General features: G+C 46.2%; 1 protein-coding gene across 2 annotated transcripts; it reads right to left on the bottom strand.

Moving 5' to 3' along the window:
- Positions 1 to 350: 350 nt before the first annotated feature.
- On the bottom strand, positions 351 to 6,582 carry LOC136439098 (iroquois-class homeodomain protein IRX-4-like). 2 transcript variants are annotated; one of them, XM_066434276.1, is made up of 7 exons: positions 5,355 to 6,582; positions 4,913 to 5,143; positions 4,428 to 4,528; positions 3,959 to 4,290; positions 3,150 to 3,743; positions 2,396 to 2,474; positions 351 to 1,681 (listed from the first exon to the last, which is right to left on the bottom strand). In XM_066434276.1, the coding sequence occupies exons 1-7, from the start codon at positions 5,397 to 5,399 to the stop codon at positions 1,603 to 1,605; spliced, it is 1,461 nt and encodes a 486-aa protein (XP_066290373.1). In that variant the 5' UTR covers positions 5,400 to 6,582; the 3' UTR covers positions 351 to 1,602. The 2 variants fall into 2 exon arrangements, with proteins under 2 accessions (XP_066290373.1, XP_066290374.1); XM_066434277.1 differs by having other exon boundaries at positions 2,386 to 2,474; positions 5,355 to 6,581.
- Positions 6,583 to 19,551: the final 12,969 nt, after the last annotated feature.

Genomic DNA, 19,551 nt, shown 5'->3' with positions numbered 1-19,551 from the left:
AGTTTAACCTAAGCCTCGTTTATTTCCCTTCAGCTGTGTTGTAGTGGACCGTAAGAGGGGGGTGTTGAGCGACAGTTGAGTATTTGTGAAACCTGACGCTGATAGGACAGGTGCATCCGCGTATATACACACCGCACACCGGCCACACTCCTGCATTCACCCGCACAGGCAAGGCGTGCAAATGGACGGGAGGGTGGCATTGTGCCACAACAAGTGCTAAGCGGGAGGTTACAAAGTATAGAGTTCTCCCCGCCCATTGTACCAACAGATTATCTGACATGCACCTGACTAGACCTACACTACACAAAACCTTCCCCGCAACATCGCACAACAAAACACGCCTCTCTCGGTTACATGTAACGTATACATTTATTTGTGTTGGAATTTACACACAACTCAGTTAAAGAATGGAAAATAGCAGCATACGATACATCGGTACACCTGTTTAGGTGTATAGATCACACTGCTTAGCCTTTGTAGTCTCTCTAGCCTGACGGTTGGTTTAGACTGTGGCTGTGTAACGCTATCTAAGCATGTCGGTTAGGCGGGTGGACTCGCCACTGAGAACCGGAAACGTTCGGTACACTACACTCCCCCCACACCGACTCGTACAGAACACATCAAACCAGTTCAAATATCACACATCAAATCAAACTGAGCTAGAAAAAGATATCCACACAACGATTGAAATCCACGTGTTACAGAGTGTAAAAGCACCCCACAATATATATTTATAAATCTCATGTCGTGAATCTCTACTATACACAGTACGAGTATACGTTACAATATAGTTGGTCCTTATTATGCATATATATAAACAAAATATACAATATACAACAAATACAAAATCTTTAAATATTCATACAGAAGCAATGTGTACTTTTCTTATCTTTCCTCTTTGGTGTTTTTACATGTTATTCTTTTTTTGCGATTCGATTCATCCTTTATTTTAATTCAGTAATTCGGGGTCCCTGTGTACAAATGGTGAGCCACACTCGATCATAAATCTGCACTACACACACCATTGACTCTAGCCACGGCGGACCCATCAATTTGATTCCCCGAGAATTTCTGTCCGTGCTTGGGTGAACAACAGCAGAGCAGCAAATACAGCACTAGCGACATGTACACAAGACTTGACTTCATCACATTTAAAAAGCACCCGCAAACGAGTTTTCTCTCCGAATGTACGTGAACCCAACAGAGGTAGTCCGGAATTTTACATAAGACCACTGCGGTTAAACGGGGAATAAATATCCCTAACGAAAACACGAGGAAACCAAGGTGTTTACCTAAGCATCTGATATAAGAAATCGTCAAAATAACTGCTATTGCTTGTTTGGTGTTTATGACAGGTGTGTTAAGTTAGAAGAAAGCTTGCCAAACGACATTGAGTTTGTGGTACCCGTTATTCTATAATGCACCCAGCGGGACACAAAAGCGGCGCTTAATATGTAACAAATATATAGAAATAACCTTTCGGCTTGAAGTGGGGGTGACGGCAGGGCGAAGGGCGGCGGGAGCCCCGTAGGGACGGGAGGAGTGTCCGTTTAGTGTGTCCCGTGGTTCCCTATGGGAGGGACTAGGCTGGTGGCTGTGGTACTATCTGGAGAGGCTTGTTAGCGCCATGGCTGCCACGAACTCTCTCGGCCGAGACTGCCCCGGGACGCCGTCACTTGACCTACACAAAACAAACGAAAAAATCCGAATCGGTAAATTAACAACGTCTATATGTAGTCAATAAATCAATTCTGGCCAGTTCCAGTCCGTTATTTCACATGCATGTCTGGTACAACCAGGCATATTTCTTCCATGCAGCGATACGCAGGCTTCTATAATGAAAGCAACTGTCAATAAAGCAATAAATGTGGGAACGAATGTTTTAATAAACCATTTTCTCTGTTAATGAAACTTAAATAAACATATCATGCCATAGAAGGGCATTTCCAAGTGACTTTATTTTCAATATAACATGCACATAGATATTTCTAGTTTCTACCTTAAGCTTGGACTTGCAGTTCATGCTAATGTAATTTTAGATCAACACAAGACAGGCATCGTACAGAAACTAAAATGCGGGAAATATACAAGTAGAAGTTCGCAGTTAACGCATGCTTGCGCTCCGCCATTCTAAAGCCATATCGATAGGAAATGTATTCCTATGACAATGTGGACCACTTTTCCACTAGTACTCTTTCACCCATCCTAACACATCATAATTGCATGCTGTCCTCATCTGGTATTGAAATAACCAACCCAAAGTGCGCACGCAGAGAACTACTATTAGTATTTTGACCACAAACAAATCTATGAAAACAAGCGTGAAAGAAAGCTATTCTGTGCGGTGAACTCTAGGACAGAGAAGACAATGGAAGTGCTATTTACCTCATCTTACCTCTTTTGTACCGGTTTGAAAGCTGTACGTATAGGTTGGTCGGCCTCACAGCCCAAATCTATAGCCGTTCTACATGGTTCTGTAGAAAAAATACCAATATTCTTAGGACTAACATACGTACACAGTACACACACAAACACTTAACAACCTGCCTACAGAATACACCCTGCAGTTGTCTACAACAATTTTCTCTACCTTGTATATAGATACCATCGATTCATGCAAATTTCATTATCCAATAATTGAAATCAACTTAAAACGTAGAGGAGATAAATCTCGGCTGAGGGAAAGTGATTTCCGTCGTAAACACTTCATGATACTCTTCACTAATCCCTCTTTCTGTACTGTACATTTTTACTCTAAGGAACGGCGTAACTCAATATATACATAATTCTAAATACTAGTAATCGAAGTTCGAGCGTATGATTTGTTTCTAGAATTTGACATCAGGCACCATGGTAGAAACAGTTATGGCTCTCTCATAAACAATACTACAATAACAGTTGTGTTGTCAGAGACCGAGATTTCGTTACCAACCACAACAGATGAAATGTTTCGCATACATATGATTTATGGAGAGTGTACAATAGGTGAGAGCTTGTCGAGGCCTTGCCAGATGATATCTCATTAGGAGCCTGACTCTTCACGGGGTCAACGCACTGAAATATTTAACACTGCTCTCTTCGGTAGGAACGTTATAAGCCTTTTGCTAAAATATGCAAGCTTGTTTATTGAGGGCTGAGGTTAAACTCACCGTCTTTGGCTGGAGAAGCATGAGTCCTGAGTGCGATGGGGAGGGCAGGGGTCCTCTCCTGGGACGACACGAATCCTGGGGGAGTGGTGTGCGGATTGGAGCTAGGGTGCATTCCCGATACCGTTGCGGAGGCAGACGCCTGAGTTGCCACGGGGAGAGGTCCCATCGGGCCCGAAGGCAATGGTCCGATCGGCCGGTGGAAAACTCCGTCCACCCACTGCCGTAGGTTGGTTACCGCGGAATCGAAGGGTCTATGGTGTGAGAATTGCATATGTACGGGACCTTGTAGTGTCGTCTTGACTATGTCCGGCCGTGGGACAGGGCTACTGCAGGTCGCCGTGTCGGCTAAGGACCAGATCTTTGGCTTGTTTTCGGTAGGAATCGGCGGGACCGGTACAGAGTTCGCGGCGGGACTGGGCTCGGGACTGGCCGGTCTCGGTGCAGCACTAATAGATCCCAGGGAATCAGCGGGGCTGGAGGACTGAGGCGGCGGCCGATAGTCCGATACTGACCCGCTGGTGTTGTCTTCCTGTCGGTTTTCCTCACAAGGATTTCCCACATCCAGCTCCTTATTGTCTCTGTCTCCCTCCAGTCCTGTAACAGATGGCAAGAAGCGGGAAGATGTATGAGTAGAGCTCAGTCAAACGGAGTAAATGTTGGAGGGATCAGGATCACCTAAAATATTTACACTGGCATAGGATTAGTTGAACCATTTTCTTACGACTGGGACACATAAACTTTCATCTCTCCAACCAGGCCAATCAAGCTAGATGCTGACCCAGTAAAATATACGTCTATAAATCTCTTACCTCCGTGATTGTCGTCGTCACTGTTTCCCTCGCGATCTTTTCTGTCTTCATCATCATCGTCGTCTTCGTTGTCGCTCCCGTCTTCCCTCCTCTCGTCTCCACACCTGTTTCTTGGCGACCAGGTCATTTTGTTTTCCTTCTTGAGTCTCCTCCTGGCGTTCGCGAACCATGTGGACACCTGAGTTAGAGTCATTTTGGTGATGATTGCGAGCATGATCTTCTCGCCCTTGGTGGGGTACGGGTTCTTCCTGTGTTCGTTGAGCCAGGCCTTGAGGGTGCTGGTGGCGTCTCGGGTGGCGTTCTTCCGTCTTGTTCCGTCCATAGCGCCATAGCTAAAGACGAAATCACAAGAATAAACCACTGACACGATCACCGAGACTGTTACAATTTTGATAACAATTACATCTATGAATAATCATATCAATAATTAGCTGAGCAGGAAAACAGCTCAAGTAAACATTGCCCTTACCTGCCGTATGGGTACTGTGCGCCGGCGGCTAGCGTGGCCGGGTCGTACGGGTAGTAGGCGGTGGGCTGCTGTAGACCTGCCGACGGGTCGTACGGGTTCGCCTGCAGCACGTCATGAGACGGTACAGTCGGAGGTTAATTTCCACATGTCAACAATGGTAAACATGGCGCGCGAGTCAAGCCGTCCCACTGATCGTATGTGACAACGTGGTGCCATACGGGGCGACCTCATATACCACATACACATTATCAGTCGGCCAGGGAAGATGGCTGTGTATGGTTACGGCCTGCTCAGGTGTAAAACCGAAATTTTTAATGATAACGCACACATTACCTATTGTGATTAAAGCAAATGTTGTGTCTTTAGTTCGTAATAGGTCTCAGATAAACCACAAACAGTTTAACTCTGATTAGTGTGTAATGTAATAGTAAACAGGCGGGTTTGGGTAGCAGCAAAGGAGAAGTATACCTTTACTTTATACCTACCAAAGGCGAGTAGAAGGCCGACGGGTCGGCACCGAAGGAGGCGATGTAGCCCTGGCCGGCGTACGGCGAGCCGTACACGCTGCTGAGGGACATCTCACCGACCCGTGGCGGCACCAGCCCGGCCACCCTGCCCTCGTACTGACAGGAGCACACGGCCTGGCCGGTGTGCGGGTCCGACATGATGGGCCGCCCGGCCTCGCAGCACGACGCGGCGTGGCTGGACATGAGCAACTGCCGTGGAGAGAGAACACAACAAAGAGTGAGTCGGGCCCGGCTTCCTCGGGTCAGGCGATGCAAATGAGCAGCAAAAATCGAAATGAGGAGGTGGTCTTATAGGTACGAGCTTGCAGGGGTCGATGGGGAGGGCGAGCGTCGGATGAGAACACGGGTTAAATTGTTGCTATACCAGAGAATGGACTTAGGCACTACCACTGTGCATTACCTGTGATGAGGACGGGTAGGGGTAACCGAACTGTGCGTACGACATGCCGGACAGAGTCCTGGCCAGTCCGTTGGTCTCCTGTATCCTATCCAGGAGTTCCCCTGCCTTGGACAGCTCCAGCGTGGCTGTGATGTGGGGTTCCTCACTAGACAAGAAGTTGATTACACGGAAGCCCTGAGAGTGCCGTCTCCACTCCTGGAGTCACTTACTTCAACTGGTGCCTATCAACCTAGTAAGGCAGAACAACTACGTACAGCGCCCCGTGCTGATTTACAGAGTAAACGATCACAGTCGGTCTCCTCACGCTGCACTGTCATACAGGTGCATCTTGGGTCCCAAGAACACGGGAGGACACTGTTTTGATGAGACTAGTAAAGTCTATACGCGACACCACATCTCCCGGACCCTCTCACAACAGTGGCCTGTCTCCCTGTGGTGTCGACATGCCTTACGTCACGAGGACAAGGGTCTGACATGACAGTTCCGCTTAACTTCGCCAATCGTATTAATTTATGTACAACCCAAAACATTGGCGGACGCGCCAAAATGACTGGCAGGCGATGAGTTGTTAACATTCATTTATTGTGCATGACAAGCAGGGAACAGACGACAGGGACAATGAGGCCCCGCCTCGGTGGGTGTGGGTTGACACCGGGGCCAGCCCTCCTGGGTGCCTGAATTTGCTGCTAAATGTACATCACCGTCCTTTTGATGAAAAGAGCACAGCTTTGTGCAAGAGTACTGTCAGTGTACACACGAGTTGGTGAAATCTGCGATAAAGCTGAACGGGAAAGACCAAAATCAATACTAGTGGTTCTAGTTGTTATATCAGACGCGCCGCTAGAGGGCAATGCTCTGTGGTCGCAACAATCAGTAGGCGGTCCTCTACTATTGGCTGCCTCTGACCAAATAATACAAATGCTCGACTGTTGTTTCATTAACACAGACCTATTGACTAACAACAGAGGCCCAAGGGTGAATACTTGCCGACGTTCACCCTTGTCTCTCCAGTCTAACACCACAGAGTTGGAGGAAGACTTCCCACTCACAAATCATTTACACGGGTGATTACATAGATTAGGTGGTTGGTTAGTCCATATAAGTTTATTGCTTTGTCTGTCCCCATGCAGAATCATCACCTCGTTACGAGTTGACTCGTTGGCATCAACTTGTGAAGTCAGTTTGTTTTGTTGTCCCATCCCACAGCTACATACAAATTGACTCAGACAAAACAAATGCGTGTGTCCCGACCCATGTAAGGCTTCCCCAGCTAATTAACACTTTTTGTGTCGTGGTTAACTTGTGCCATTTAAAACAATGGCGGCTCCGATCAATCACGTCCCGTCCCCAGGCGGGCTGACAACCACTTCTCTCTGTCAAAAGAGCAGTTCCCGGAAAGACCCCTCTCTCCTGAGCCCCGCACTTTATTAAAAGCCCCTCCTGGTGCCGAGCAAGGGGAGGCCTTCCCACAGCCATTTGTGGAGAATTGGTCTCGCGGGGAGTGTGCGAGGCTCGGACCGGCATCAGTAATGAGGCTTCGCAAATTTGGCGTCGTAAACTTGTGGCCTTGTCAGCGCGACGGGCCAGGAGCCGGCCGACACCGGGCGCATGAGTCTTCGCTACTGCGTCAATTATGAATATGATAAACGTCAGCGCTGGAGACGGATTGGACGTAATGTTCACACGCAGGAGACCCCATCATGAATCTGGCCGACTCACTGGGTGATGAATTAAAGGTTCTTTGTGCAACGGTATCAATTGGCGGGTTTACAACTGGGCATGAGTGTCTGGATTCTGGTCATTGGTGACGTGTTTTTCGTGTCCAAGACAACGATTGATGAAGTTTTTTTTTTTGAGGATAAGAATAATCGGACAAACACATGCTTCAGCGAATTCGATCTATGTCCAACCAAAATTACTGACGATCAAATGTATAAAACAAGTCTTCAATATATATACATCTTTTTCCTTGTCCCATCTTGTTGCACATTTGATCCTTTCTTATTCTTTATTCATTTTTTCCCTTCATTTTTATTCACAAAAAGGCCTGCCAGACCACGTCACAGCCCAGGACCCACACAGGTAACGGCACAACTGTTTTGCCTGGGCTAACCACGGCGTGGCCCCCCTCTTTGCTCCGGAGGGGGTAAAACTTGTGTCACAAAATACTGGCGCTTGTTACAAAATACCGACCAAACAGTGCACCGAACAGACATCGTAGGAACTCTGGGTGGGGTTGACAAAACTAATCACAGGAACACCTCTTCTGTGTCCGTGAGTATATACATGGGGCACAAAACTACAACAACAAACAGTGGCACACATTAGTAAGTCACAAAGGAAGGGCACGAGGATGGTTGGCGGCCTCGTGGGGTTCGATGTCATACACGCCGCAAACACAGCCTCCGACTCGCCTTTATCCTGCAGGGCGACCGGCCATCTACCGCTACAAGGTAAACACACTACAGGTGTTGATGCTACAAATACTCATACAAGAAGGAAAAACGCCAGGGTATGACTTTACGGATATCTGTTTGTATATTGTCTACAGTGGTAAGGCAATGAGGCGTCGTAATGGCTCGTCAGATACGATCTCACAAATGTAGGTCCAATGTCTCCTCGGTCGCCTGGAGATTATCGGAGATGATCCGAGAAGATGCTTTAATCCCGTTAGATCATCTCACGAGCGTGTGTGGTAAAACAGTATGATCTTGTAGAGTGGGAGTCTTGTAGTGTGCACGTGGGAGAAATGATAGCGAAATATCTAAAACTGATTTTTTTTTTTTTTTTTTAAACCTTGATATGTGGTCATTGGATGTATGGATCGTCTGTACAATATGGCACGTCTTCCAGAGACTGGAAATCACCGGTGTGTCAAAATGCACAAGTTAGTATCAACTACGGTAGACTTAATGTCACCTCGGAGTAGATGTTTATGTTTCTGGTTGCCTCACTTCCGCGGATCAGCCATCTCTCGTCGTTCAGGCGTTTTGCCTAACGTGACATGACAGCACGGAATGTGAGGTGACGGGAAACATTCTTTTTTTCGGGCTGTCTACCAAGCGCGCCACCCTTCACGGAAACCACCGTGACCTGGAAATGACAACGAACGCGGGAAAAACACACTAACGCACGTTTTTAACCCACAACTTGGTCGGCCAGAGTCCCCGAACACGTTTCTGGGAGTGAAAGAAAAGCAACAACCATTGTAAGAGCCAAGGCGAATCGGGAAAGTTGGTTAACACATGTACCCACCCTGTCCTGCACTTGCGAACAAAAGCTCCTCAGTGTATGTGATTACCGCGGCATAAAGGTCTGACCCGGCTCGCTTAGCTACTGTTTTTCACGACTTCTTGAGTTACGAGTTGATACTGTTACAAGTTTTGATAGTCTGCAAAAGGGCGCGACAGGATTGCATGGTAGGGTTACTGTGGGGCGACAGGGGTCGGCGGGGCGCCTTGAAATCAAATCAGGAGAAAATCGCAGGTATATAGCCGCGTGGAGGGGGCTATTGTTGCTGGCCTGGCCTTGCGCTGCGCTACTTGGAGCGGTAATTGCAAGGTCCGGCAACTATTTTAACGGAGGATATTGTAGCTGGGAGACTTATCTTCGCTTCAGTTTCCCTTGTCCTCCACTGATATGATATACACAAGTGATAGCTGTATCGATTCAGGAAAAATAACAAAAAGAAAACTTTGAAGTGACAACATTTCTACAGGAGGGGGGGTGTCGTGAAGAGAAAGTGACCAGACGTAGGCTATATATCAAATTCGAAGATGGTATCGTTCTTATGAAATTAGACAAGTAGATAGCGTGGACAAACTGACAGGAGTACGATAGGAACAAACGTAGACAAATAATGCCGCGCTACTGTGGAGCGTCACCTGCCTCTCTTATCGTCACACACAATCGGACTGGTCTTCCCACGTCTTCTTCTACTCTACCGTTATCAAGACACGAGACATAACGGGGTCGGCAGGCTCTCGGGACGAACAGGGGAATCATCACGGGTATTACAACCAGGAGAAAAAGGTCCCCACTGAGCCCCTGTTTCAGATAGCGATGATATGCCCATATCAACCTGGGACAGGTGTCAGGGAGGTGGGACAGAGACCAGAGCGGTACGGTTGATAAACAATGAATTCCGACATACCCGGTCATTTTGTAAGGGATTTAGGCGAGATGTACATACGAATGTGTGATGACGTGTGCAGCTTTACGAGTGGGGGGAAATATAACGGTATTTGGGTCAGGATTCTGTGAACGCCTTCCAGGTGTCGCAACGGGCACAAGGGCGTGGTCTGTTGACTGGCGGGACTGGTTCACTACTTATGATCTCTTATCATGTCTTGTACGTACATATTGCAATGTAAAGTGACGTGGTTTCTGCAGATGAAGTCGTGGCTTTTATGAAGATGAAGATCGGCGTGGCTTACAATCAAAATCACGGCAGGAAAAGGTACCGTGACTGGTCATGGGCGCGTCGGTGATGTCAGTGGGCGTGGCTGATGCACCAAAGTCTGCTATTTGCCATTGGCCTCGAGTTCTTCTTTCAGTTGCAGTTGTAATAACATATTGATTAAGACTCTGTCAAGTGCAGTATTAGGTGAATAACAAACAAGGTCACTCAATGGGATCAGACTGGATTTCTTGTGGTCTCTTGTTATCTAATGTGCGACATATTACTCAAGGACTTTATAGACTTTATACGAGTCAAGATTTCATACCGTAGATAAGGCGAGATTTAGAGAGGTCGTGTCTTCAGCAGTGACCTCGGGACTACTACGAAGTGTGTCAAGGTGACAGCAAGACCCAGCGCCCCCCCCCCCCCCCTCGCGCTCCACCGACATAATGGGACAGGACCATACTAGGGGACTTCTTTCTATTGTGATTCACAATTTGTGAGTCATGATTTGTTGAACAGACCTTCTCTACTTTCTCAGTCGCAGTATACGACCCCCATCAGCTGTTTCGCGTTTGTATCGAAACGGGCCGTGTGGATTTACTGGATGAGAGATAACCACAGTGGCCTACATCCCTATCTAGTCGTACGTGTAAGTAAGCCACCTCGCCCCCATTTCCACATTACCGGAGGAAGAACGGGTGATCCCCCTTGATCTTCGTAGTCTTGCCCATTGCCTCGTGTAATGTGTTAAACGCAGAGAAATCCGAACTTCAATCCGCCCGACTTAAGGGCTCAGCGCTTCCATACGCGCAGAGGAACCTGTTGGATTTCCCGCGGAAACTGTTCAGTAGTGCGCCCGGTGTTGATGCGGTAATGGTGAAGTGCTATTCAATTCTGTTCAATTCGATTCTTTATTCACATATCAACATTGCAGACACACACTAAATATTAGCCTGAATGACGTGAAACACACATTAACACATATGTTATAGTGGTTTTCGACCGACGCATCTATGATCTTCATACTCATACATTTACATTAGGCCACAGCAAGTAAATTTTATGGATGACATCCTCCGCAGACTCCAAAATTAATGAGATAGGGCGAAAAAAAAACAAGACGGGCATAAGAAAACAAGATTCCTATATTTTTAAATTTTGAGATCATAAATGTTGTTAAACAAGAATTGAGGCCACAAGATATGATATCATGACCAACGGGTCTTTTATACCTGTGTATTCAACCAATGAGGTTTCATATATAATATGAAACCTCCTTGATTCAACAGTAAACATGTCCTTGTAGATGTGTATACATCTCAATAGATTAACTAGACTACCATCATCTAAAGCCATTACACGGGGTTTTCCTATTAGACGAAACACCTTGTGTATACAGCTCAATTAACTAGAACCAATGGCATTATATAATGTCCTTGATAGAACAAATGCAGAAAACAGCTTGTCATTACATGATGGGCAGGAACTACACTGGGTATTCATATGCAATGAAACACCTAAGACTGTCAACATTTACAACATATTTGCCAATTTTTGCCATGTTGACCACCGTCGGAGGGCAATGAAATTTCTTGTTTTTTTTTCTTCAAATCAGGCGAAAATTAATGAGCGCGCTGATGTCATCCATAAAAATTACTTGCTGTGGCCTTACATGCATACACTTAACGGCCACTACAGGCCTAGGGTGAATTCTTCAACGCAAAGTGGTACACAATTGCAAGACCTTTGGACCTCTACAAACAAATAGTACATCGTTATGGTAATTATCACTTCGATTTGTTTTATTTACTTTCAAATGAGAAAACAAATGAGCTCTCTCTCTATATATATACTACATGCATAAGATACGTACAACGGAATAAGGAACGTTGAGCTGGTGGAAATCTGTGACGTCCAAATTTCCGTTATACTCATTTACGCGCCGATAACAAAGCACTAACAATTACCAGGTCTTATCTTTTCAAAGTTTACCGCCAGAAGAGTGACAGGTACACCAGGAAGTGTTGGTTGGATGAAAACGTACGTGGAGGTCAGGATTACTCCATTCAAAAATGGGGGAGATGGTTTGACTTCAATTGGTATCTTTTTCATATAGTAGTACTGTACTACTGTTTGTGTGTGAAGTGAGAAGCACGTAGCTTAGGTACCATCCTTTTTATCTTTACTCCGCTCTCTCAGTCACTTCCGTATTGAACAAGAGAGCGGAATAAGCCTAAAAAAGGCAGGCACCCAGGCTAAGAGGCATGTGAAGACGGGAGAGATCTTATTTGGTCTTGCCAGGAATCAGGTACAAAGACGAACAGATGGGTCCTTCCGTCCGTACCTCTGTCTTCCCGACTTTCAATCCATCTCTGTCCGCAGTGTTTGTAGACAGTCTGTATCTTTATTGTATCTAGGGCGATGCTTCTGCATGTAATGGGTGGCCGTAAATCATGTCGGCACCCGGCAGCCCCGCGACACTTGCTGACAGCCTTATCGGTGGCGGAGGAGGTAACTGGGAGTTGGATGAAGGAACAAATATCGTCTGCAAAACATTCCATTCAACCTTCGTCAAGAACGTTAATCCAGCTTTTATTAAGTACAGTACATCTAAATCATTACCCATATAGTTTGATGGGAATAGAGAATTGGAACTTTTGGGACCAGGATGTCCATTCTAAATAGACTTGCTTGGAAGCAACCGTCACTTCTAGTTGATTAACGAGTATTTAAAGACCTGACTATAGTTTGGTTTCTTACCCTCAAACGATGTTTTGCACACATTTCCTGTAAGGTAATGAAACGTCCGTATAACATAGTCGACGACACCCTTACATCACCCCTGAGAACACTTCCTCAGTACCGGAGGGGTAAAGTGTTAGTCGACTGCTGCCTTGCCAGTCGTGACGCCCTCACCACCTCATTAGCGTGCGGCGCTCCAAACTATTTAATCCGGTGCGAATTCTAAAAACGCCAGGAATCAGACATAAATTCTACCGAGCCATTTTCGTCACATACCCCAGACCAGACGCAGGGGCTGTAAGCCCAGGCAGAGTTCAGTTGTCGACTTGATGACCGCAATGTCTCGTGCCCGAGGGGAGGCATTCTTTGTGTTTATAAGGCGGGCGCGGCGACGCTAGCAGGGGCGAGAAGTATTCCACGCACTTGTTGAAGAGAGTTGGACATGCCAGTGGACATTGATGGCGATCGCTATCTGTCGCCCAAACAGATCATCAGCATGTTAAACATCTTGCACCAACAGCAGGAATTCGGTAACGATGTCTGCCCGACCTGACCCTGAGGAGATCTATCTTCTTTATTCCGGACAGGGGTGACGAGAGACCCGAGGCGCACCATTGTTTATTGTCTGTTTGTCTTCATGTTTACAAGACGGAATGATACATTCTCACCAAGTCGTCTCAGAAATACCTCACCTTGGAGATTTTGTAACCATTGCCTAATAAAGTGTTTGCTGATCAGGATTTCTAGGATCAATACAGCTTCTTCCTCTAGAATGTAAAATGATAAACTGTTTGGTGACAGTTCGTTTTAGACTAAACTAAGAGTGACCAATTACCTAAGGTAGGACATTGTCTCATGATCTCTTATGTCTCAGATTTTAAACTTTTGCTCTGTTTCGAACCGTTTCCCCCATAAACGAGTATCTCTTGGACATGCCATTTTTGGCTACGCCACTCGGAACAGCCCTTGCCAGCCTTAAACGAAGATTTTCTAGTCGCATTGGGTTGACAGTTGACACCGATCCTAATAGTAACTTGCGGAAAGCCGCTCAGACTTTTTCTATAGCAAGATACTCCATCACTAATTGGATCAATTCAGAACCTCAACCCTCTAAACCCTTTGAACAATTTCACATCATCTGGGAAAGAAACGTGTGTGGTTTCCATATCTGGGATCATCTGGACGTAGATAACATTACATATGCTCATAGCCTGGACATCAGGCTTGTGCATGACGGCCTTCTTGTTCCGAAGATTACTTCTATGATGACTTTGGTGAGCTCTATCTACTCTAACAGTCTGTCATGCAGAAGTCTGTCAAAGAGGGAAAATTAGCTTCCACATGCACTTGGATGTACTTTTGCATTGAATAAATGTATATCAACAGTATATGTATACGTATATGTACATGTATATGTATAAAATAAGTAGGACATGTGTCTTCTGTTTTCTACAGAGATTCAATTGAATATTTAAGGTTATTTTAAACTTGGCATAAAAAGTGATCCTCAAGGTCACCCTGGTCCTTGACATTACAGGAGAAGGGGCGAAGCGATCCCTTATCTTCCCAACCAGAGTCCATGTGGGACTGTTCGGCCTCACGAAGGGATCTGTCTATGATCTCCTCCAGCCAGGGATCATCATAATTGGAGCTAGCAGAGTATCGCTTTCCGACTGGAATTTTGGGCCGGTCTAAGTGGCTCAAGCCGTAATTAAATTTTGGGAATCCAGAGAGGTAGTTTTCCGTGTTCAGCACGTGCCGCAGTAATGGCGGGTTTGTTTTCAGACAAGTAGTCATAGTTTTGCAAAACAAACAAGCTACTGTTGGGGAGAGGGTCTCGATCTCTGCATGAGACCACCGCTTGTTGTTTACATATTTGTCGAGGTCGGAGCAGGTATGTGTACAAATTGAACTTTGGGAGAAAGTCAACACATGGCCGGGTGATGGATGGGTCATGTGGGCCTAGTTAGCGCGGAGATGGCGACTTTCCATTTGTCAGCCTCAAGGCCAAACCCGTCCGTGCGTCGTTAGTCTTGTAGTGATCTGTTTTCTGTACCATAGTTCAACCGTAACGTAGCAGTATTAGAGCTACAGAAGAGAGTTCCCGTTATCATCAGTCCAGTTTTCTCGGAGACACTTACAGAAGACGCCTGGTTTCTCGCTGTCGTTTGGCCGGGCGCAGTATGGATCTAATCAGGCATGTAAGAACGACAAATTTGGAAGCACGTCGCCAGCATGTCTGTAGCCCGGCAGCCCAGTCCTCCTCATACCCGCTCTTCATCGCGGGGTTTTGTTTTTCCAAGAGTTACGGACAAGTTTATGCAAACCAGACGCGTGGAACGCCGGTCTCGTCCAGCGAGCGCGCCGGGCCCGTGTAAATCCCGACAGCGACATGGAGGGAGGAAAATAATCAGCACAAGTGTGGGGCGGCCTGTCAGAATGTTAAGGTCAGGATGAGCGGGGGCTTCTTTACAAGTACAAGATGTTGAATTAGGTAAATGTCGTGAGCTGATGATGGCAATCACACAGAGTAGGTGCTTGCGTGCGTGCGGAAGGCCCCGGGTCTTCCTCCTCATTTACCTGATGATCTCAATGTCACATTCAGGTTAAGACAGGACAAAGTCGGTTCGATCTGGTCTTTCTATCATTACTTACAGAGATGTGCGTGTCAGACAGATCATCAACAGACTGGGCTTATCAATGTCGCGATCTGGACACCTGATCTCCGTGGCGAGGGATAGCCTCAAATCCCCACATTCTCCCCCAAGAATGTCCCGCCGATCTCGCCATCAGACCTGTCAGGCTTCCAAACACCCGTCACCAAGGCTGATGTATGGTAATGAGTGCCGTGTTGCAGGGGATGAGAACATTATAGCTTCTTGTTTCACTCCACTTTCACTTTACTTTCACTCACCACAATCGCCCGAGACAATAGATCTTAGCTGGCAGCGGCATTTCTCTTGCAAACTCCCCTCTCGCTTGTTTACATCTCCACGCGTGTCCCGATGTTGCAACAAGCACAACTGCCCGCCCCTCGGAGCCAGGGGCGGCGGAGAGGGGGTCCTGTAACATGTTAGACACTGGCGTCTGCTGTCTGCGGCCGGCCCGTGCCATATGGGCCGCACATGTTTACTTACCCGATGTTAGCTATCACAAACTTACCTCTTCCAGCCGCCAGCGGCCATAACTCAACCGCGAATGACCGCTCCGCGCGGCACAGACGAGTAAGAGTCAATGGCTCGATCGAGGTGCGGTCAGGAGTTATTTGCTCGGTCCCTTTGAATCCGCGGCGCCAATCAAAGGAGAGACCTAACTTCAAATTTTACGGGACAGAAATATGTCAAGATGGTGACACGTTGATGCCTTTGATGGGGACGTCGATTATTCTCGCGGATTAATTTGTAATGTGGGAATAAGTAGACAGGAAGCCATATGTTTTCGTAGACAGACAACTTTCACTTTCTTAAAAAGCGAAAGTTGTTTACTTCTGACTGATTGACTTCGTCGTACAAAGATGTGATACTACGTTGCAGGAATCATAGCACAGACTGGTATAGTCGATTCCCTTGTTTGGTATGTATTCATAGTAAAAAGGCCAACCTAGGATTGAAGTTTGCGACCGCACGGTCAATTTCGTGCACTTTATCCGCCGCCCCATACTGTGAAAGAGCGTCTGGAAGCGCTTTCCTGTGATCTAGATGTTGCTGAGAGATATAGGTCCTGGTACAAGGTTAGGGTTGATAGACCCACAGCGCCAAAGTCACTGCTGTGCAGCACGAAACAGGTTACTTCAAAAGGTTAGAGAACATCAGTGCTCCAGAGTCACTCATTTCCTAAGTGTACCATGAGTGTACCCCGATGGCACATTGTACACAAGTTCGCTTCCTAGTGCATCTGTACCGGTAGGGTATTAAAATGAAATGAAGAGGATTGAAATTTACCTTCATTGGAATTTCATACCAGTATATGCAGACCAGAGAATCGGTACGAGGAATGTGAAGGATGTACAGGCAACACAGTCTAGTGGCCAGAAGTTTTTGTTGTTGAAATGATAATGTTTTAGCAAATTTGAATATCAATACCTTTGCTTTGTTTGAGTTGTGTAGAATAAAAAGTGTTGATCTTCTCGTGACCTTGAGTATCCTGTCTGAACACGAAGACAAACTTTGTAAAACCCTCGGCGTTCTGACCAGAATAGACAAGGGGGTCAGCAAGGTCAAGGTATGAGAGGGGCAGAAAGTGAAGACTCGTGTTGAGACATCCTCCCGCCATTTCCTCACTTCCCCTTGTGCCAGCGGGGCTGAAAGAAACTCAAAAAGAGCGTCTACTGCACAGTCTCGGGCAGGAAATGGGGGGAAGACGAGTGTACAAGGAAGGCGGTTTTTAATAAGAAATCATCGCGTGCTTACTTCGTCAGCAACTTGTTTGTTGAGATCACTCCTGACACGCCCTGTGGTGAGTGTGTGTGCACCAGGCCTGGAGCTCATCTGTACATATCAAACCACTGCAGGGCGTTTGTGGTGAATATGAAGGAAGAGATAACAACAACGCACGTTTCTGGAAACTTAATGCGCGACAAGATTAAAGCTTCGCCGTAAATATATATGTCCTTCGAAAAGTGCCCCAATACCGCTGATTTGTTAGACAATTCTTAATTGATGAGTATTTATATCTTCAAAACACCATCTAAATACGAAAGTACGTGTTAAAACAATATAAAATGAAAATACTGCAAACTGTCCCTCACAATGCATGGCAATGCAACTCCTAATCATGATGCTACAAAGGGACTCGGTTGCAAAAAAAAAGATACTAAAGAAACAGTATCATATGTACAAATGGAGTGTGTGTTTTTCTGAGATACCACTGTGCTTGGCTCTCCTCCATCGGCTCCTTATATATTAAAAGACTAATGAGTTATTCCTGCCGAGAAGGACCCGGTGGGTGTGGTCCCTTCCTGCAGATGGCGAATGGGGAAACAAGACTTTATTGATTATTTTACCTTGATGTAAGGTCGAGTATCAGATGAACAATTTATTAGCCAGAAAGCTTTTTTGAGTTCCTTTGAAAAGTGATTATGATGCATGGTGAGGTTGAATGGACGGGTTGTGAGTCGTAGTTCGTGACGTCTTGTCGTCTTCCAGTCGTACTTTAATGGTTCGGCACCGATCGATGTGTTCGGAGTGCCAAACAAAAGTCAATACCAGTTGAGTACAACGTCACTAGTATTATGTAGGGCATGTAGACACACCCAGATACGTTAGGGGGTTGTGGCTGTCACGCTTATGTGTATATCAAGTCCGTATGAGTTCCCTCAATTCTATTTGTTACTCGACGAATTTGAAATGCATTCACAACTACTAGAGTTACTAAACATCCATAGACTAGTCCATATCAATCAATGTACAAAAATACCTATGAGCAAGTTATGTCTTTTCATCAATGCGGAACTCATACGGACTTGATAAACGTACAAGTTTACAGCCCCCTTACTCGTGAATGTGTTCCGTTACGTGTGGCAGTCATAAACCTAGACCTAGTCCTAGACATTGGAACACAAGACAGCGTTATTGCCACATACAAAGCGCTAATGTCCATGACCAAGATAAAGTACCAGGCCATGATGACTGCGCGCAATTTAATAATGAAACGTCGCCTATGTAGGCCGGGTATGGCTGAAAAGTGTTCTCTCAAATTGCCCACTGAACTTTTGAATGAGTTGGTGTTTCTATATTTACCACATTGCACATTGCTGCGGTGTGTTTGAGCAGATGTGCAATGCCCCCGAGCGCCCTGTGGTTTGATTTAGATTAGAGGAAATTGTGGAAATGATGTCATTGATACTTCTAGACATCGTTTTCCTGTCTGGAAATCTGAAGTAATACAACTGCAGCATGTGATATATTGATGTCATCCCCTCATGACTGAGTCCATGACTGGTACGCGACGTGCTTCTCGTTCCCAGTACGCAAAGAGACTGGTACACGACGCGCTTCTCGTTCCCAGTACTCTTAGGCACTGGTACACGACGTGCTTCTCGTTCCCAGTACTATCAGGGACTGACCACGAAGGATTGTGGGGTGGGAGGGCGTCAATGACCTAGCTATATGATTTCTGATCTGAGAGATGAAAAGGACAAAACTTTAATTCAACCTTGAACAATCCATGTAGCCAACCTGACTCCACGGCTATCCGTGGTCGTCTGTCCCACTAGTGAAGACAGTCATCACGGTTGGCGGGACGATGGGTGAAGCCTGTAGAATATGACAAATTTCCCAGTGAAAATGCGGATTCCCAACATTTTTAGGACAGGGAATCGATAGAGATTTTCCAATTATTTTGACAGGACAGGCTATGTGCGACGGGTTTTAGGTTCGTGGCTGTGCCCTCCCCCACCCCCAACATGTACTCAAAGACGTATTGAAAGAATACATACTTTTGAAGGCCTTTTCGACATCATTACATGTACAAGTTGTCTACGGCCGGGCCACTTCCCCATGGTCCGTTCTACTTTGAAAGATTCGAGAGGGTTTGTAGTCAAATCGGAATGACCATTTGTACGATAAAAGCAAAACACAAAGCTTTCAGGGGCGATCACTTAGGCAAGTAAAATGGATAAGGACGATTCACGATCTAATCCTTCTCTGTCGCGCCGTCTCGCCCGGTCGCGGTGCGGGACAGCCCTGATTTATGACTTCATCTCCCCTAAACTTTACCTGTGAAGCTGTAGAAACGACAGAGGGGAATATTTCCTCTCAATGAGAGACAAGCGGTGCTCAATCTCAATTTTCTTCCCTCGGACACGAATAAAACATAGTCTTTGTCATCACGGTAAGTGCATGGTTGAGAGGGAAGAACAAGTGGCGGTTTCCTTCCCGCGCAATCCGCTCACAAAACTGTCTGGTCCGTCCGCCGGGGAGATTACGGACCTTGTAGATGGCATTGGTCTATAAAGATAGGTCTGGAGCGAGTGATGACTTGCCTTGCACTTGCTCTACCCTATCAGAGACATTACCACGCCTAATACTCTAATGTTTCGTTTAATGGAAT

Source organism: Branchiostoma lanceolatum, chromosome 7, assembly GCF_035083965.1.
Source record: "Branchiostoma lanceolatum isolate klBraLanc5 chromosome 7, klBraLanc5.hap2, whole genome shotgun sequence".
In the NCBI taxonomy this organism is placed as follows: Eukaryota; Metazoa; Chordata; class Leptocardii; order Amphioxiformes; family Branchiostomatidae; genus Branchiostoma; species Branchiostoma lanceolatum.
The sequence above is the reverse complement of the archived record's forward strand: the minus strand, read 5'-3'. Positions and strand labels throughout refer to the sequence as shown.